General features: G+C 38.4%; 1 protein-coding gene across 1 annotated transcript; it reads left to right on the top strand.

Annotated features, from left to right (window-relative positions):
• Nucleotides 1–11,635: 11,635 nt before the first annotated feature.
• CENPW (centromere protein W) lies at nucleotides 11,636–19,642 on the top strand. The gene is made up of 3 exons (XM_043439661.1): nucleotides 11,636–11,940; nucleotides 17,490–17,603; nucleotides 19,499–19,642. Exons 1-3 carry the CDS (start codon nucleotides 11,815–11,817, stop codon nucleotides 19,523–19,525), a joined length of 267 nt encoding a protein of 88 aa, XP_043295596.1. The 5' UTR covers nucleotides 11,636–11,814; the 3' UTR covers nucleotides 19,526–19,642.
• Nucleotides 19,643–20,015: the final 373 nt, after the last annotated feature.

Raw genomic sequence — 20,015 nt, 5'->3', positions numbered from 1 at the left:
AAAAAAAAAAAAAGAAGATAATGATGGTACTTATTTTTAAAATCTTAGAGAAGATTAAATTCACACTTGCTCCTTAGGTGTACAGAGCACTTCCTGGCACATGGTAAACACAAAGGATAACACATTTCAAAATCATATATTTTAATTGCTTGAGTTGATTGAAAAAGATAGACTTGATGAAGTGTAAGCAGAAAATAACTCTATTCTTTCTCTCTTTCCCCCTCAAAACCTGTTCTTTTTCTCTTTCTTAAATGGAAAGTTCATGATTTTACTGTTTCTCATTGGTAATAAACTAAAAGACCTCTGTTTTGATGATAAAAAGTCTAGTCTAGTCTCATATTTATTCCATCATTGCAATACAGTCTAGAGTAAAACGTAACACTTTGAGCTTATACAAAATTTAAAGCTTCTCTCCAGCTAATCCTTGTACCTGATCCAGACTGGGAATCCTGAAGTGGGAGAGGAAGATGTATTACTTTCTTCATTACAGCTCCATGATCTCTCTCCTCCTACTTTCTAATAAAAGTTGCTAAATAATAATGTTGAAAATTTCCTCATTTTATTTTTTTCTCCCAGATAAATTTCATGGCTTTTTTAGGGATTTAAGACAAAAAGTTTTGCCTGGCAAGAAATGATTAGCATTTTATTTACTTATTTATTTATTTTGAGAATTAACTGATATGGATGTCATTCAGCTTTCTTACAGAATTCTTAACAATCAATTCATTGAAAGCCTTGCCAGTTTGAAAAATCCTTGGAGTCACAAAAGAGAAAAAAAGAAAAAACAACCCTGATGATCAGAGGTAGGTCTGTTACCAGCTGAGTAAAAATGTTAAAGTGTAGTGTTTCTCTTCTTTTGCCCTAAGTTGAGTTCAGTCGCTCAGTCGTGTCTGACTATTTGCATCCCCACAGACTGCAGCCCACCAGACTTTCCAGCCCATCACCAACTCCTGGAGCTTGCTCAAACTCATATCCATTGAGTGAGTGGTGCCATCCAACCATCTCATCCTCTGTCATCCCCTTCTCTTCCTGCCTTCAATCTTTCCCAGTATCAGGGTCTTTTCCAATGAGTCAGCTCTTTGCATCAGGTGGCCAAAGTATTGGAGTTTCAGCTTCAGCATCAGTCCTTCCAATGAATATTCAGAACTGATTTACTTTAGGATAGACTGGTTGGATCTCCTTGCAGTCCAAGGGACTCTCAAGTCTTCTCCAACACCACAATTCAAAAGCATCAGTTCTTCAGTGCTCAGCTTTCTCTACAGAGAAGGCAATGGCAACCCACTCCAGTACTCTTTCCTGGAAAATCCCATGGACGGAGGAGCCCTTAGGCTACAATCCATGGGGTCGCCAGGAGTCAGACAGGACTGAGCGACTTCACTTTCACTTTTCACTTTCATGCATTGGAGAAGGAAATGGCAACCCACTCCAGTTTTCTTGCCTGGAGAATCCCAGGGCCTGGAGAGCCTGGTGGGCTGCCGACTATGGGGTTGCACAGAGTTGGACACGACTGAAACGACTTAGCAGTAACAGCAGCAGCTTTCTCTGTAGTCCAACTCTCACATTCATACATGACCACTGGAAAAACCATAGCTTTGACTAGATGGACATTTATTGGCAAAGTAATGTCTCTGCTTTTTAATGTGCTGTCTAGGTTGGTCATAACTTTTCTTCCAAGGAGCAAGCATCTTTTAATTTCATGGCTGCAGTCACCATCGGCAGTGATTTTGGAACCCAAGAAAAGAAAGTCTGTACCTGTTTCCATTGTTTCCCTATCTATTTGACATGAAGTGATGGGACTAGATGCCAAGATCTTAGTTTTTTGAATGTTGAGTTTTAAGCCAGCTTTTTCTCTCTCCTCTTTCACTTTCATCAAGAGGCTCTTCAGTTCCTCTTCACTTTCTGCCATAAGAGTTGTATGTATCATCTGTGTATCTGACGTTATTGATATTTCTCCCAGAAATCTTTATCCCAGCTTGTGCTTCATCCAGCCCAGCGTTTCTTATGATGTACTACTCATATAAGTTAAATAAGCAGTGTGATAAGCCTTGATGTACTCCTTTCCCAGTTTGGAACCAGTCTGTCGTTCCATGTCTCATTCTAACTGTTGCTTCTTGACCTGCATACAGATTTCTCAGGAGGCAGGTAGGGTGGTCTGGTATTTCCATCTCTTGAAGAATTTTCCACAGTTGGTAGTGATCTATATAGTCAAAGGCTTTGGCGTAATCAGTAAAGCAGAAGTAGGTGTTTTTCTCTGGAATTCTCTTGCTTTTTCTATGATCCTACAGATGTTGGCAATTTGATCTCTGGTTCCCCTGCCTTTTCTAAATCCAGCTTGAACATCTGGAATTTCATGGTTCATGTACTGTTGAAGCCCAGCTTGGAGAATTTTGAGCATTACTTTGCTAGCATGTGAGATGAGTGCAATTGAGCATTCTTTAGCATTGTCTTTCTTTGGGATTGGAATGAAAACTGACCATTTCCAGTCCTGTGGCCACTGCTGAGTTTTCCAAATCTGCTGGCATATTGAGTACAGCATTTTCACAGAATCATCTTTTAGGATTTGAAAAAGCTCAACTGGAATTCCATCACGTCCACTAGCTTTGTTCATAGTGATGCTTCCTAAGGCCCACTTGACTTCACATTCCAGGATGTCTTTCTCTAGGTGAGTGATCACACCATCGTGGTTATCTGGGTCATGAGGATCTTTTTTGTATAGTTCTTCTGTGCATTCTTGCCACCTCTTCTTAATATCTTCTGCTTCTGTTAGGTCTATACCATTTTTGTCCTTTATTGAGTCCATCTTTGCATGAAATATTCCCTTGGTATCTCTAACCTTCTTGAAGAGATCTCTAGTCTTTCCCATTCTGTTGTTTTCCTCCATTTCTTTGCATTGATCACTGAGGAAGGCTTTCTTATCTCTCCTTGCTATTCTTTGGAACTCTGCATTCAGATGGGTATATCCTTTCTTTTCTCCTTTGCTTTTAGCTTGTCTTCTTTTCTCAACTATTTGTAAGGCCTCCTCAGACAACCATTTTGCCTTTTTGCATTTCTTTTTCTTGGGGATCACTGCCTCTTGTACAATGTCATGAACCTCCATCTATAGTTCTTCAGGCACTCCTTCAGATATGATCCCTTGAAACTATTTGTCACTTCCACTGTATAATTGTAAGGGATTTGATTTAGGTCATACCTGAATGGTCTACTGGTTTTTCCTACTTTCCTCAATTTCAGTCTGAATTTTGCAATAAGGAATTCATGATCTGAGCCAGTCAACTCCCAGTCTTGATTTTGCTGACTGTACAGAGGTTTTCCATCTTTGGCTGCAAAGAATATAATGAATCTGATTTTGGTATTGACCATCTGGTGATATCCATATGTAGAGTTTTCTCTTGTGTTGTTGGAAGAGGGTGTTTGCTATGACCAGTGAACTCTGGTCTTGCCAAAACTCTGTTAGCCTTTGCCCTGCTTCATTTTGTACTCCAACTTTGCTTCTTATTCCAGGTATCGCTCATGGCTCAGTTGGTAAAGAATCCGCCTGCAATGCAGGAGACCCCTGTTTGATTCCTGGGTTGGGAAGATCCACTAGAGAAGGGATAGGCTACCCACTCCAGTATTCTTGGGCTTCCCTTGTGACTCAGCTGGTAAAGAATCTGCCTGCAATTCGGGAGACCTGGGTTTGATTGCTGGGTTGGGAAGATCCCCCTGGAGAAGGGAGTGGCTAACCACTCCAATACTCTGGCCTGGAGAATTCTGTGGACTATATAGTCCATGGGGTCACAAAGAGTCAGACATAACTGAGCAACTTTCACTTTCACTTTCCAGGTATCTCTTGACTTCCTACTTTTGCATTCCAGTCCCCTATTATAAAAAGGACATCTTTTTTGGGTGTTAGTTCCAGAAGGTTTTGTAGGTCTTCATAGGACCATTCAACTTTATCTTGTTAAGCATTACTGGTTGGGGAATAGACTTGGATTACTGTGATTGTGAATGGTTTGCCTTGGAAATGAACAGAGATCATTCTGTCATTTTTGAGATTGCACCCAACTACTACATTTCAGACTCTTTTGTTGACTATGGTGGCTACTCCATTTCTTCTAAGTGTTTCTTGCCCACAGTAGTAGATATAATGGTCATCTGAATTAAATTCACCCATTCCAGTCCATTTTAGTTCACTGATTCCTAAAATGTCAATGTTCACTCTTGCCATCTCCTGTTTGACCACTTCTGATTTACCTTGATTCCTGGACCTAACATTCCAGGTTCCTATGCAATATTGCTCTTCACAGCATCGGACTTTACTTCCATCACTATTCACATCCACAACAGGGCACTGTTTTCACGTTGGGTCTGTCTCTTCATTTTCTCTGGGGTTATTTCTCCGCTCTTCTCCAGCCGCCTGTTGGGCACTTATTGACCTAGGGAGTGCATCTTTCAGTGTGGCTTCGCTGGTAGAGAATCCGCCTGCAATGCGGGAGACCCCAGTTCGATTCTTGTGTCAGGAAGACCTGCTGGAGAAGGGATAGACTGCCCACTCCAATATTCTTGGGCTTCCCTGGTGTCTCAGTTGGTAAAGAATCTGCCTGCATAACAAACACATGAAAAGATCCTCAACATCACTCATTATCAGAGAAATGCAAATCAAAACCACAATGAGGTACCATCTCACACTGGTCAGAATGGCTGCTATCCAAAAGTCTACAAACAATAAGTGCTGGAGAGGGTGTGGAGAAAAAGGAACCCTCTTACACTGTTGGTGAGAATGTAAACTAGTACAGCCACTTTTGAGAACAGTGTGGAGATTCCTTAAAAACTGGAAATAGAACTGCCATATGACCCAGCAATTCCACTGCTGGTCATACACACCAAGGGAACCAGAATTGAAAGAGACACGTGTACCCAAATGTTCATCGCAGCACTGTTTACAATAGCCAGGACATGGAAGCAACCTAGATGTCCATCGGCAGATGAATGGATAAGAAAGCTGTGGTACATTTACACTATGGAATATTACTCAGCCATTGAAAAGAATGCATTTGAATCAGTTCTAATGAGGTGGATGAAATTGGAGCCTATTATATGTAGTGAAGTAAGTCAGAAAGAAAAACACCAATACAGTATACTAACGCATATATATGGAATTTAGAAAGATGGTGATGATGACCCTATATGCGAGACAGCAAAAGAGACACAGATGTAAAGAACAGACTTCTGGACTCTGTGGGAGAGGCGAGGGAGGGATGATTTGAAAGAATAGCATTGAAACATGTATATTATCATATGTGAAATAGATCGCCAGTCTAGGTTTGATGCATGAGACAGGGTGCTCAGGGCTGGTGCACCGGGATGACCCTGAGGGATGGGATGGGGAGGGAGAAGGGAGGGAGTATCAGGATGGGGAACACATATACACCCATGGCTGGTTCATGTGAATGTATGGCAAAAACCACCACAATATTGTAATTAGCTTCCAGTTAAAATTAAAAAAAAAAAAAACAAAGAATCTACCTGCAATGTGGGAGACCTGGGTTTGATCCCTGGGTTGGGAAGATCCCCTGGAGAAGGGAAAGGCTACCCACTCCAGTGTTCTGGCTGCAAGGAGTCAGACACGACTGAGCAACTTTCAATTTCTTTTACCCTATCCTGTTCCAAGTAATATTCTACTAACAGTTATTCATCTTAGTGTACCAAACATCAATAAAATGTTACAGAAAAATTATTGTTAGTAATGTAGATTTTACCCTAACATGATTTTATTTCCACTTTGTATTTCATAACAATATCCATTTCTTTTGAATTACTATGTCTTATTTCAAAAGCATCTTTTATCATGGAAAACACATCAAGAAGTCTAAGGTGTCTGACACTCATAACAAGAATTGGTTTTGAAGCCAGTATCTTTTTATCAATACTGGAAAATAAATTTGTGTACCTGTAACCACGCCATATCAGTGATGGGAAGAAGAGATGTACTTATGAGAGCTAAATGTTTGAAATATGAATACTATTTAAGAGGCCTCACACGTAAGGTGAACATTTCTAAAGCTCCTGGAGCAATTAGTCTTACAAACCATTGGACTGATGAAAAACTGAAATAGTGCACATTCCAAAATTTTTTGAACTTCTGTGTCTCACAAATGATGAAAGTCATAACAGGTGTTTTAAAGTTACAGAAATTTTTGGCAACTGTGCTTCATGTGGCAGATTAAAATTTTTATTTTAACCATTATAATCAACATGATATTTTAAGGATCAAACAACACAATGTGTCAAAACCTTTTGCAGACTATGAGATTCTATCTGTGAGAAGTGTGAAAGTTTTTGCTCAGTCATTTCCAACTCTACAACACCATGGACTGTAGAACACCAAGTTCCTTTGTTCATGGGATTCTCCAGGCAAGAATACTGGAATCAGTTGCCATTCCCTTCTTCAGGGTAATTTCCTGACCCAGGGATTGAACCCTGGTCCTTCTATATTGCAGGCGGATTCTTTATAGTCTGAGCCACCAGGGAAGCCCAAGATTCTACCTAAATAGTGTTAATTACAATTAACACTTTTTGTAACATTTGCTGATGAGCACAGAAGTACAAGACAGAAATAATCTTTTAAATCATTCATTTCATTTAAAATGATCCAAAAATGTTAATTCACAGGAATACATTACCTAGTAACATTTTCCATAGGTATGCATTAGTACAACTTATGAAAAGGAATCCTAAAGGAAATTAGTCCTGAATATTCATTGGAAGGACTGATGCTGAAACTTCAATACTTTGGCCACCTGATGTGAAAAGCTGACTCATTAGAAAAGACTCTAATACTGGGAAATGTTGAAGGCAGGGGAGGAGAAGGGGGCGAGAGAGGATGAGATGGTTGGATGGCATCACTGACTCAATGGACTTGAGGTTGAGCAAGCTCTGGGAGATGGTGAAGGACAGAGAAGCCTGGTGAGCTGCAGTCCATGGGGTTGCAAAGAGTAGGACATGACTGAGGGACTGGAAAACATGAAAAGCAAAGTCAAACTATTTTCCAAGACTTTGTCACACATCAGAAAGTATTGTCAATTTTTAGCTTTTTCTAATGTAAGTAACATTCTTATAGAAGTATTTTAATAAAATTTATTCAGTAAACACTTAAACCATATACAACATCAGTTACCTAAAATATGAAACATTTTATTACTTCTTTAGGCATGTTTATTACAGAATATGAAGTAAAGTGGGCGTTAGGAAGCATCACTATGAACAAAGCTAGTGGAGGTGATGGAATTCCAGTTGAGCTATTTCAAATCCTGAAAGATGACACTGTGAAAGTGCTACACTCAATAAGCCAGCAAATTCAGAAAACTCAGCAGTGGCCACAGGACTGGAAAATGTCAGTTTTCATTCCAATCCCAAAGAAAGGCAATGCTAAAGAATGCTCAAACTACTGCACAATTGCACTCATCTCACACACTAGTTAACGTAATGCTTAAAATTCTCCAAGTCAGGCTTCAGCAATATGTGAACTTCCAGGTGTTCAAGCTGGTTTTAGAAAAGGCAAAGGAACCAGAGATCAAATTGCCAACATCCGATGGGATGGATCATTGAAAAACCAAGAGAGTTCCACTATGCCAAATGACTATGACTTTGACTGTGTGGATCACAATAAACTGTGGAAAATTCTTAAAGAGATGGGAAGACCAGACCACCTGACCTGCCTCTTGAGAAACCTGTATGCAGGTCAGGAAGCAACAGTTAGAACTGGTCATGGAAAAACAGACTGGTTCCAAATAGGAAAAGGAGTACGTCAAGACTGTATATTGTTATCCTGCTTATTTAACTTATATTCAGAGTACATCATGAGAAATGCTGGGCTGGAGGAAGCACAAGCTGGAAGCAAGATTGCTGGGAGAAATATCAATAACCTCAGATATGCAGATGACACCACCCTTATGGCAGAAAGCAAAGAACTAAAGAGCCTGTTGATAAAAGTGAAAGAGGAGAGTGAAAAAGTTGGCTTAAAGCTCAACATTCAGAAAACTAAGATCATGTCATCCGATCCCATCACTTCATAGCAGATAGATGGGGAAACAGTGGAAACAGTGGCTGACTTTATTTTTCTGGGCTCCAAAATCACTGCAGATGGTGATTGCAGCCATGAAATTAAAAGATGTTTACTCCTAAAGAAAGTTATGACCAACCTAGACAGCATATTAAAAAGCAGAGACATTACTTTGTCAACAAAGGTCTGTCTAGACAAGGCTATGGTTTTTCCAGTGGTCATGTATGGATGTGAGAGTTGGACTATAAAGAAAGCTGAGTGCCAAAGATTTGATGCTTTTGAACTGTGGTGTTGGAGAAGACTCTTGAGAGTCCCTTGGACTTCAAGGAGATCAAACCAGTCCATCCTAAAGGAGATCAGTTCTGGGTATTCATTGGAAGGACTGATGCTGTGGCTGAAACTCCAATACTTTGGCCACCTGATGCAAAGAGCTGACTCATTGGAAAAGACTCTGATGCTGGGAAAGATTGAGGGCAGGAGAAGATGGAGACAACAGAGGATGAGATGGTTGGATGGTATCATTGACTCGATGGACATGGGTTTGGGTGGATTCGGGGAGTTGGTGATGGACAGGGAGGCCTGGTGTGCTGCGGTTCATGGGGTCGCAAAGAGTCGGACACAACTGAGCAACTGAACCAAACTGAAACTAGTAAAACAAAATTATCCATATTCCCAGTACCTAAAAACTGTTCATATTTTGGTATGTTTCCCCCCAATGTTGTGTATGTGTGCCTGCATTCAATATTCTTGGGATCATATTATATTTAGTTTAATGTACAGGTGTTTTTCTCCCATTTGGCACAAACTTGGACCTTCTTCCAGGCTATTAATAACTTTCATAAATGTCATTTTTAACCTGGCCATAGTAATAGTTAACTGAATGCATGTACCCAAATTTACACATTAGACATGTTTTAAAAACTTTCAAAGAAACTCTGTGCCTAAAATGAATCTTATATTTAGGGTAATTTCCTTAGGACTGATCTTGAAAAACAAACACATCATTCTTTTAAAAAGAATCTTAGCAGTCATCAAGAGCGAAATTCTCAATAGCTTAATTGTTTCTCATTTATAGCAACTCCTTGGAACAACGTGAGAGGGGGTAAAATCCTTCAATAGTTTTTCATGAATACATTTTATTTTTGTCTTCTCAAAGAAAACAGCAATGGCAAAGGGAACTTGCCCTTTTCATATGAAGACAAAATTTACTTTAGAAGAAAAAAAGTTGGGATAAAGAAAGGGATGTATTTATCCTGCTGGTGTCAAGATCCTGTCCAGATCTTGTCCTTCCTATCTAGACTCCCTTTACTTTCCCTGGATTTGGAGTCAAGGGCTGTAATCACTCAAAGCATGTCCAGTTTGGGGAAAAGAGTCTAGTTGTGTGGTTATGTTTCAATAGCTGCCTTGTGATTTTTAACTCTTTGGATCAAAGAAACTTAAATTATTGAAAAACCATAAGAGAAAAGGAGGTCATTTTGAACCACTTAAATTATGATGAAATTTACTAATGTTTTACTCTGTGACTCTACTAAATGGTGAAATCTAGAAAAAAAAAAAAAACTTCAGTTTAGGAAAACAATAAGCAGAATTTAGATGCTTCCTTTACACTTAAAGACAGTATAACCTAATGGAAAGTTGAAACACCAGGATTAATGTCTTAAATTTCCCACATAAACTCTTTTACTTAGAACCACTTAAACTCTTAGAAACAATAACACCCATTTGAGCCTTACTAATGTTATAATTTTGTTAAATAAGATAATGTGTAAGAACATACTTCATTACAGGAATAAATACTTATTACCATCATATTCTATTCAAATATTCTTTTAAATATGTAAAGTTTTAAAAGCAGAAGACATCATCCAACGTCAATGCACAGATGCAAACAGAATGGATTGAGATTTTTAACTTAAGCAGAGGTAGGTTTTTGTCAAGTGGTATGAGGGAAAAAGCATGAAGAGTGTTAAGGAGAAATGCAAGGCAATATTATGATGATGTGCAACAGACTACAGGAAGGAGGGTAAAAATATAGATTAAGGTTAAGGGCATAGTAGAGACAGAGTGAACGGAGATCTCAGTAGCATGTAAGAATTGTTGAAGTGGAGCTACTGGAGGGAGCGAGTTCAAGAGAGAAGGTTGAAGAGTAATACAACTGAATTGAGAATATGGAAAGGTATTAGCAATGACAAGGCCTAGGGTATGAACACAGGTGTACATGGCTCATAGGGTGGAAGATAAGATTATTGGCAGAGTGAGAGCTTGAAAATGGGAGGCCAGATAGATCATCCACCTGGATACTGAAAGCACAATACCTACCACAGCAGTCGTGGCCAACTCTTTGGAACCCTCTGGACTGTATCCTGCCTGGGTGTCCATGAGATTCTCCAGGCAAGAATACTGGAGCAGGAAGCCATTCTCTTCTCCATGGGATCTTTCCGACCCAGGGAGCAAACCTGCATCTCCCACATTTCAGGTGGATTCTTTGCCAGCTGAGCCACCAGGGAAGCCCAGTAGCTGAGGTAATTAAAATAAATCACAGTGATACCAGAGTGGTCAGACTAGCAGTGCCAACATAACTTAAGCACTTGTTAGAAATGCAAATTCTAAAACCTCACCCAGACCTATTGGGACTTCCTAGGTGGTGAGAGTGGTAAAGAAACAGCCTGTCATTGCAGAAGAGGCAATAGACCTGTTGGATCCCTGGGTGGGGATGATCCTCTGGAGGAGGTCAGGGCAACCTATTCCAGTATTCTTGCCTAGAGAATCCCACTGACAGAGTAACCTGGTGGGCTACAGTCCACAGGGTCCTAAAGAGTCAGGGAGGACTGCAGTTACTTAGCGCAGGCACATCCAGATCTATTAAACCAAGAAACCAGTGGATGGTACTTCAGGTGCTGTAGGATGAAGTCTGAGAACTTACAGGGGTGGCATGGAAAATGGAAGAGTAAACTGCTTGCAAATGAAGATTTCAAAGAGGTAGCATTTAAACTACACCAGAAATTATCGCAAGGTTAAGCAGAGAGGGCTTAAAATTAAAATGAGTAGCATTTCATGCACTGGAGAAGGAAATGGCAACCCACTCCAGCATTCTTGCCTGGAGAATCCCAGGGACAGAGGAGCCTGGTGGGCTGCCGTCTATGGGGTCGCACAGAGTTGGACACGGCGGACGAGACTTAGCAGCAGCAGCAGCATTTGTAAAGAAAAGCTTGACTCATGAAAAGACTTCAGGTAAGAGCAGATAAACTTACGTAACAGTGAAAAATATTAGCTGCTAATATTAGAAAATCAAGCCCTGATGAGAAGGCATTGGTTCTTTAAGAAGCCTGATAAAACACGACAAACTTCTACTTTTCCATTCATTGGTCTTGGGCTTCGTAGAGTGAAAGCTGGGACAGTAAGCGTGACTGCCTTGGCATACCAGCATTTTCCACAAATTTCCAACATCTCTATGGCACACTAGAGAAATTGCTTCCAATAGCTACTTAAGGTGAAACCGGCAACCCTCCCCGTCTGTGACGTCATGGAACGCCCACCGAGGGTGTGTTCCACCAACATCCGGGCGCCAAGGGGCGGGTTTGCGCGCCTCTAACGTCACTACCGGGCGCCGGGCGCGCTCTGCGGCGGCAGATTCAAACGTTTCGGCCAGGGTCTCGGGGCCTGTGGGAACGTCTGAGTCGGGGTTCTTGGTGTACTCGCTGGCGTGAGCTTCATTGCGGCGCAGGGAGGACCCGGGAAGTTGAGGCGGCGGCTGCCAAAACCCGAGGGCGAGAATGGGGCTCTCCACCACGGTCTCTCAGAGGAAGATGATAAGGCGCAAGGCTCCTCGCGGCTTTCTAAAACGCGTTTTCAAACGACAGAAGCCTCAGCTTCGTTTGGAGACGAGTAGCGACCTACTGGTGAGATTTTGTCCCTTCATAGACTGGCAGTGGGGCGGGGATAGATCGGGGAAATAACTCCCCAGCCTGTATTTCGCCGCCCCTCCAAGCCAGTCTGCTAAAGCTCCAATGCTTTGACCACCCGATGCGAAGAGTCCACTCATTGGTAAAGACTGTGATGCTGGGATGGTAAAGGCTTTGACTGGGAAAGACTGAGGGCTGGAAGAGAAGAGGGCAACAGAGGATGAGATGGTTGGCTGGCATCACTGACTAAATAGACGTGAGTCGGAGCAAACTCAGGGAGAATAAGGAAGGACAGGGAAGCCTGGTGTGCTGCAGTTCATGGAGTCGAACACGACTCAGCGACTGAACTGTAACAGTCAATCTAGTTCTTTGAGGCCTACGTTTGAGGCGTTCGCAGCAAAACCTGGGCCTGTTAGTATTCCCGACGCTAAGTTGTTTTGGGGCCCGCTGAAATGTAGATATCCTGACTTTTTTTTTTTTTTTTTTTTAAACGGGAGGCTTTTAGCCACATCAGTTTAAGGAAAAAGTTAACTGCTGTTAGTTTTTAAATATCACTCTTCAGGAGCACAGTCTGGTACTTAACACTGTGCTTAGTGTAATTTGTGAAGGTTCGAAGATAGAATTTTTTAAAAATAGATTTTGAAATTCAGGGTGGGTTACTTTCTTTTAACTACTGTAAAAGGCATTTCTGACATGCTTTGCAAAAGTGTATTTCTCCTGGTCTTCTTTCCTTCCCCTTCTATTTACGTTATTAAGTATATTATTAAATATATTGCCGTTTCTTCCACTTCAGCTTACTTGCTAGAGAAAGAACACTGATCCAAAAGTTTGTAAGTAGTATGCCCCCAAATGTGAATTCGTTTTCCTAGACAAGGAGAACACCTGTTAGTTTAGTTTTCAAACCAACCGTTAAAATTTTACCTGACTTACAGTAACTACTGCATAATACTCACCTAATAAAAAGCCACAGTCGAACCACTCTAATATTTCTGTTTTGAAATTAATTGAGGGCTTTTATGTTGATTGCCTGGAATATATTATCCCTCTAGCAGAATGAACACTTTCCCTGGGTTTGTACCATAGGAGGCACCTCCTGTGGTTTGTTATAAGAGCTCTTTGAGTCAAGGAACCACTACAGGTGGGCACCTAATTTCCAGGAGATCAGGGATAAAGAATTGTGGATAATAGGGATTATGACATGGAGAGTGTCTTCAGAATGCAATCATCTGTTCTAAGCTACATTGGTTTTTTCTCCCTCACCTCCCCATCTCTTTTCTCTGTAGCCCCTGCTAGTTCTCTACTGCCTCCCGTAATTTTAGGATTTCTATTTTTGCTAGATTACTACAGAATTGTCCTCATTTTTCCTTTCTCTGAAGTCAGAACTACTTAAAAAAATTTTTTTTTTCTTATAAAAATAGTCTTTCTAATATCTTCTGTCCTTTTTGGTTCCTTTCTTAGACTCTGTAAGAAAAGACAATACATACTGTTTTATTACCTTTGTTCCCTAAAGGTAGTGATTAAGGTGGCACAAGTGACCTGTATTAAAGTGAAATTGCTTTTCAAAAGAATTTTAAGTTATTAATTCTGAAGTTTTCACTGGTGTTGGGGTTCTAAATGGAGGGGAAGGAGATTACCAGTTGGTGCAAATTTGGGGCCAGAAATTTCTCAAGTCGCCAGATTCCTGCCACATTCATACTTGCCTGCCCCAAAGTGACCCATGGACAGGTGGGCTTTGTTGTGGAGTCGGATCCAAGTGGTACAGGAAAGGACGGGAGGTGAAATTCTAAGCATTTGCAGTGGTAGGGGAAAGGAAGTTGTTTTGGCCTATGTCTATCCCTAGATTGTATGCTTATCTTGGCTTTCATTATTTCTCCTTCACGGCCTTATAGATGTCATGCATCACTCTGGTTTCTTTACTTACGGTTTTCTGCTTGCCACTGGCACCTAATAATCTTACCCAGCTAGGTGTCCCACATCATTCATAAACTTCTCTACAATTGAGGCAATCTGTTTTTCTTTCTTTTTTTCTGAACTTTGATAGCCATAAGAGTTTACATCATACAGTTTAGCTGTTGGGACCCTGACAGTGTTCTCTTAAGAGTTTTCTGTGTCCGTGTTGTCTCCCAGTGTGGTACACAGCTTCTTGAGGAGAAGGAACCATGCATATTTCCTTTTGTCTCCCATTGTCTTTAACACAAAACTAATCTACTTTTCTGCTGTCTTTGCATAAGATGTTTCTTCTGCGTGAAGATGTCCTCATTCCACTCTGCTTGGCAAACACCAGTTCTTTCAAAATTGAGTTCAAATGCCTCTTACTCAGTGAAGTCTTCCTTCATCATCTTAGAAATGATCTATCTTATCTTTCATTATCATCTACTGTCACACATTTGTCTTTAGTTTCTTACAGGTTTTGTTTTCCTGTCTGACTGGGAACTTTGAATTAGGAACTTTTTGTATTCCTTGTGTTTATTTCTTGAACATTCTGAGTGTACAATTTGAGAGTGATGTAACTATATATGGATTGATATTTCTAACATTTTATTCATAACTTCCTTGTATTATGTTATAGTTCTTCTGCACTGGTTTTTTGTTGTTGTTTTATTTTATACCTTACTTGATTGTATGTCACCAGGGCCAGTACTGGGGAGCATATGTTAATCTCGGATTGTTCAGCTTTCTTGTGGCTGAGTTAGTTTTTAGATTTATCGCTAAGGGATACTGTGCAAATATCTGAGTACTTATGGTTTATGTAAAACTCAAAAGTGCTACGAGGAAGTGGGGAGGAAGTCATGCTGGCCCAGTCTTGTAGTCAAATGAATATTTCTTTGTAAATTATCTTTTGCCTTACCTTTCAAGGAAGCAAATTTTTAAATTTTTTCAAAGTAAGTTCTTAATGGAATGGCTTACCTTTTCCAAGGTTGAATGTCTACCTGAGACCTTAAACTTTGCTTTTTTCTGACCATTTTAATTTAAACCTTAGTTCACTTGAGTGGCACCAGTTAACTGTTTTATGACAGAGAAATAGGTTGTTTTTTAAAAAAATTCTGATGTTAAAAAAAAAGTAGAATTAATCCAGTGTCTATGTTTCATGCCCATGAAGAGTAAAGGATTCAAGTCTCAAACCAGAATGTGGTTTATTTGGGATTGCCTAAACATTTTCTTTTGCCTATTTTGGGGAGATATGGATGGATTTTTTTTGCTCATGCAATGATAATTATTGACTGCTTAACTACATATTGGGCCACAGGCTAAAGTTCACTGGGATACAATGTCTGGGAAGGTAGACATGGTTTTGCCCTTACACTGAAGAAGAGAGGTGAGAAATTGCTGCCTAATGTATGTGTATGTACAGTTATAAGAACTTCGGGGTACCATAGATCCATATAACCTTATGTATTGGGAGGACTTGGCTTTTCAGTATAAACCAGTAGCATGGCAGTAGGCAAAATTGTATTTGAATACTGAAAGAAATTCAGAAGGCCTAGCATAGAACTGGAAGGTGGAAAGGTGAGACAGAATGGAAAAACCTAGTCAAATGGGGTTTAGTATTAAGGAATTTGGAATTTATCCTGAGGGTATCTGGAAGCTATTTAGGTTTAGAAGTAGAGAATGACGATTAATGGAGGAAATTGTGCCATATTATGGAGTGTTTTTGTTGCAAAAGGAAATGGTATATCATTGGAAATTTAAACATATTTGGAATGACATGGTATAGTGTAAAGAATCAATTAGGTAATTTACCTCAGAATTCTTATGAAAGTTAAAGAAGACCAAAAGATTATCTCCTTCCAAAGGTTCTCTATCATGTTCAATTTAAATCCCCTACTCCTCTACTTTCCCCAGTTATCACTAAAACATTCCTAAACATCAACAATCCACTAAAGATTTCTGCTGTATAATAATAAGTAATAATTTAAAGGACCACATTACCTAGTTATTCAGCATTTAGTAAATTGTGGGGGAAGAGTTAAGTGTTGTGTATTAATTGATCTCACTGCAAAGAATGTGTAAAAGTGAAGGAAAGTGTTAGTTGCCCAGTTTTGTCTGACTCTTTGCGATGCCATGGACCATAGCCCGCCAGGCTCCTCTGTCCATGGAATTCTCCAAGCAAGAATATTGGTGTGGGCTGCCATTCCCTTCTTCCCAACCCAGGAGATCTTCCCAACCCAGAAGTCAAATCCAGGTCTCCTTCATTGTAGGCGGATTCTTTCTCATCTGAGCTACCAGGGAAGCCCAAAGAATGTGTACCATTAAGTAACCCAAAGAAGTTATATGTTAAAGATACTGTCTAATTGAACCTGAATTGGTAGTGCCTTCAGGCACCTGGCAGAAACAAAGGATGGAGCGTTACTAATAACTTAAATCCAAGAGCACTAGACTCAATACTAGTGGAGAATTGAAATAGGACAGCAACTCACTTTAGTCTTGCTTTTTTTTAAGAGTTGGGAGTTATATTTTATTTGGTGGGAATTTTTAGGATATATTCTCACTTGGGTTTTGTGCTCTACTTTAACTGTTTTCAAGGTATATGCATATAGAATGAGTAGCACTTTTTGATTGACTAGTGAACTTTGAGTAATATATTTAGCAAGATGTACATATTCAAATAGTGATGTTAAATAAAGATACATATGTATATACACATATGATACATATATTTTACATATATGTAGAAGTTGTTTCTGTAAGAATATACAAGAAACTGGCAATCACAGTTGACTGGGGAATGATGTTGAAGAGAGGTTTACTTTTGTCAGTTTATCTTTACAGATTTTTTGCTTTATATGTTAATTTTGAGGTAACTGTAGGTTCACAAGAAGTGGCAAAAATAGTACAGAATTCCCATTCGTTTTCTGCAGCTTCCCACAATGCTAATATATAACTCTAGTTCTTTGTGCATTTTTGAATTTTGTATTCTCTGCTTATTTTATCTAGTTTAAGGCTATTTTTAAAGAAATTTTAAAATTAACAGTAAATATGATTATTCTCATGCTGTTGTATGACCAAGTAACTTGACCTTTGTATCTGCTCTTTTCAATTCAATAAACTTAAAATTTCAATTAATAAATTTTTTTATTAGACATTTTAAATTAAATATCTGCTTTAAAAATTTTATACCTTGGATTGTAGAATGAGAGATGATTAGCCTTAAATACAGTAATTGATATGTTTTTCTTAGGGGGGATTTTAAATTGCATTGGAAACTTAACTTTAGTTGAAATGGAAAACAGAAATATTTGTTCTTCTTAGAGTCCTACCTAAGTTTTGATATAATGATCCTTTGGAGTAAGACTGCTGTCTGTGACCTTTGGTCAGCTTTACACAGCTTTGTTTCATGTACTGTAGTAAGTCAGTCTCTTTCTTATGGAATTGTAAGATGGACCTATATTAAACTGAATTCTGTGTTACCTTAAATAAAAGTTAAGTGATTGAGTCACAGTAGTAAATGGTGCGGCATTAAAATTTGGGATCTTCTTTTTAAAAGTCATTATTTCAAAATATCAATGTTTGAGTTTAAAAATCGTTTTCAATTTTCTCTTTTACAGGTGCATCTGAACTGTTTACTCTTTGTTCATCGCTTAGCAGAAGAGTCGCGGATAAATGCTTGTGGGAGTAAGTGTGGGGTCATTAAAAAGGAGCATGTACTGGCCGCAGCAAAGGTAAGATCTGAAATTATTTTCTGGAGCACAGTTACCTTAAAACACCACCTAGTTCGTCACCTCTGCCTGATTTAGGTTCCTTGTTCAGTTTCCTTGACTGAGTTGATGCTTAGCTTTTCATGAGTTTTAATTACAAAGTTAGATTTTCTTTATTATGTATAGTATATGTTTCTGATGGAAAAATTCATGGCCATTGCTTTAGGGGAAAATGAATGTTTGACTGCTAGTCTGAGTGATTTGTAGTAGCATTATTACCTTAAAATTTATGAAAACTTCTTCTTGATCATTTTAAGTTTACCTAATTATTTTTCTAAATTTGTTTTGAGTTGAGTGACTTCTGAATCAAATTGCTTACATGAGCAGAGAAGATTGCTTCTTACTGATATTTCTATATAATGTAAGAGTGTGATAACTTAAGGCAGAGTTTTTTTCCATATATGTTCCCAAGATTATTTTCACTTGAATGTTCCCAAGATTATTTTCACTTGATGTTAGTAGATGCCCCAACAGGAAAGGCTTCTGGGGTCAGATAAATTTATATAACCTAACATACTATACCTCCTTGAATAGTTACAATGTTATGTATAGAGAGCTCATTTCTGTGAGAATATGCAAGAAACTGGCACATGGTTCACTGGGGGATGATGTGAGAGAGACTTATTTTTTATAGTTTACCTCTTGATAAGCATTTTTTATTTAACATTTAAATAGTTTGAACTAATTATAGACCCATGGAAGGTACAAAAATACTATACTATTTCCACTGTACCTTTTATCCAGCTTCCCACAACGTAAACATTTTTATATAACTATAGTTATATAAAGTTATGAGAAGTTATCTTATATATAGTTATATATTTAGTTATCAAAAGTTATGAGAAATACACCATTAATTTGTTGAACTCTGTTTAACTTACCTTTTTGTAAATTTGGGTGTATAATGTACTTAGAATTTTGTAAATGAATTTGAGTACATAGTATTTTATTTTGCAGTCCCCATATTAACATCTTGTAGAACAGAGAAGTACTGGCCTAGGGTATAAATCTATTTGATGACTTTCGTGAGAGTCTAGAAATGGCATGCCCTGGCGTTTTTTAAGGGGCTTTAAATTCTCTTACAATTATAAACATTTCGACTAGTTTCTGGACTGTTAAAGTCAATGTTAAGTGTTTTCTGTAGGTAAAGCAAGGCTTAAGAACATGAGGAGTCTATGTGTGTATCTTAAATTTAGGATTGGTTTGCTTTTGTTAGTGAATTATAAGTAGACTTACCTAAAAGAAGGTAAGTTCTTTAAAAGAATTTTTTTGTGTGTATATATTCTGATCTCTAATGTTCTTTGTCCTTTACAACTTAAGATTTCATTTTTACTTTTTCTTTTGGGCTTTGTGTTGTGAAAATTATCTACGTAACAAGTTTTTCAGCTTGAGATGACTGGCCTTGGTCTCTGATATAATTCTACCCTAAATAGAGGAAATTTGGTGTTTGGATGAATTTGTATTGGTTTATGGTTGTTATATTCCTGGTTTATAATAGGATTTTCAAGTTTTAGAACATATCTTAGCTCCCTGAATTACTAAATTTTCTACCTCAAGTTGGGAGCCATTAATCTGGACACTTTTGGCACAATTGAAGAAATTAACATCTAGAAGTGACTATTATAAAACTAGATTTTGAGAATCTAGGCATGTTTCACATTCTCTGAGAGAATTAGACTGTTTTAGAGAAGTGTAAGACAATTTATAAGTCTAAAGATTCCCTAATCACATTCCAAATTGGGTTTTATGCATTCAGAGACTTGCATGTTATACACATAGGACTTTTAAACTTTTTGTTGAGTAATTGTGTTTTATTTGCCCTAGGTATAATGTAAATCTTCATTTTCTGCCCCTCACAGGTAATTCTGAAGAAGAGCAGAGGTTAGAAGTTAAAGAACACATTTTTGAAAATTGTATGATGTATTATTTTAGGTGGTAACAGATCATGAAAGCACTTTTTATAAAGCAGTTAATATTGTGTATTAAAATATTTGCTAGTTGAAGGATGTGTGTATTTGTATGTTTTTTGCTGGTATTGAAATATCTCAAACACATGGAACTATATAATCTTTGTTTTTGAGGAATTATTTCAAGTTCATCCTACTTCCCTTTTGTTGGTATTGCAAATGTTTTACATATCAAAAATGAAATCTTAGTGTATGAAGTAGCTTGCAGAGATGTATTTCTTAGAATTAAGTTTATAAGTATTTAGATGTACTCACTGTTAATTAGGGAATCAATTTAATCTCTGAAGGAAGACAATGTACAGTCAAATTTAGGTACATTTTAAATATTTTAACTGTTTAATACCTTTGCATAAGCAGTGCAGTCTGCTTTTATGTTAGGCCAATAGTATACTGAAATAATTTCTTGACT

The sequence above is a fragment of the Cervus canadensis genome, chromosome 20 (genome assembly GCF_019320065.1).
Source record: "Cervus canadensis isolate Bull #8, Minnesota chromosome 20, ASM1932006v1, whole genome shotgun sequence".
Classification (NCBI taxonomy): domain Eukaryota; kingdom Metazoa; phylum Chordata; class Mammalia; order Artiodactyla; family Cervidae; genus Cervus; species Cervus canadensis.
Note: the sequence above shows the minus strand (reverse complement) of the source record. Positions and strands in the feature narration are given on the sequence as shown.

What these genes read in the sequence shown, in the direction of transcription:
- CENPW (XM_043439661.1), top strand. Translation starts at nt 11,815, where the DNA reads ATGGGGCTCTCCACCACGGTCTCTCAGAGGAAGATGATAAGGCGCAAG. An exon ending in AGACGAGTAGCGACCTACTG is followed by an intron (nt 11,941 to 17,489) that starts GTGAGATTTTGT and finishes TCTCTTTTACAG; the next exon opens with GTGCATCTGAACTGTTTACT. An exon ending in ATGTACTGGCCGCAGCAAAG is followed by an intron (nt 17,604 to 19,498) that starts GTAAGATCTGAA and finishes TGCCCCTCACAG; the next exon opens with GTAATTCTGAAGAAGAGCAG.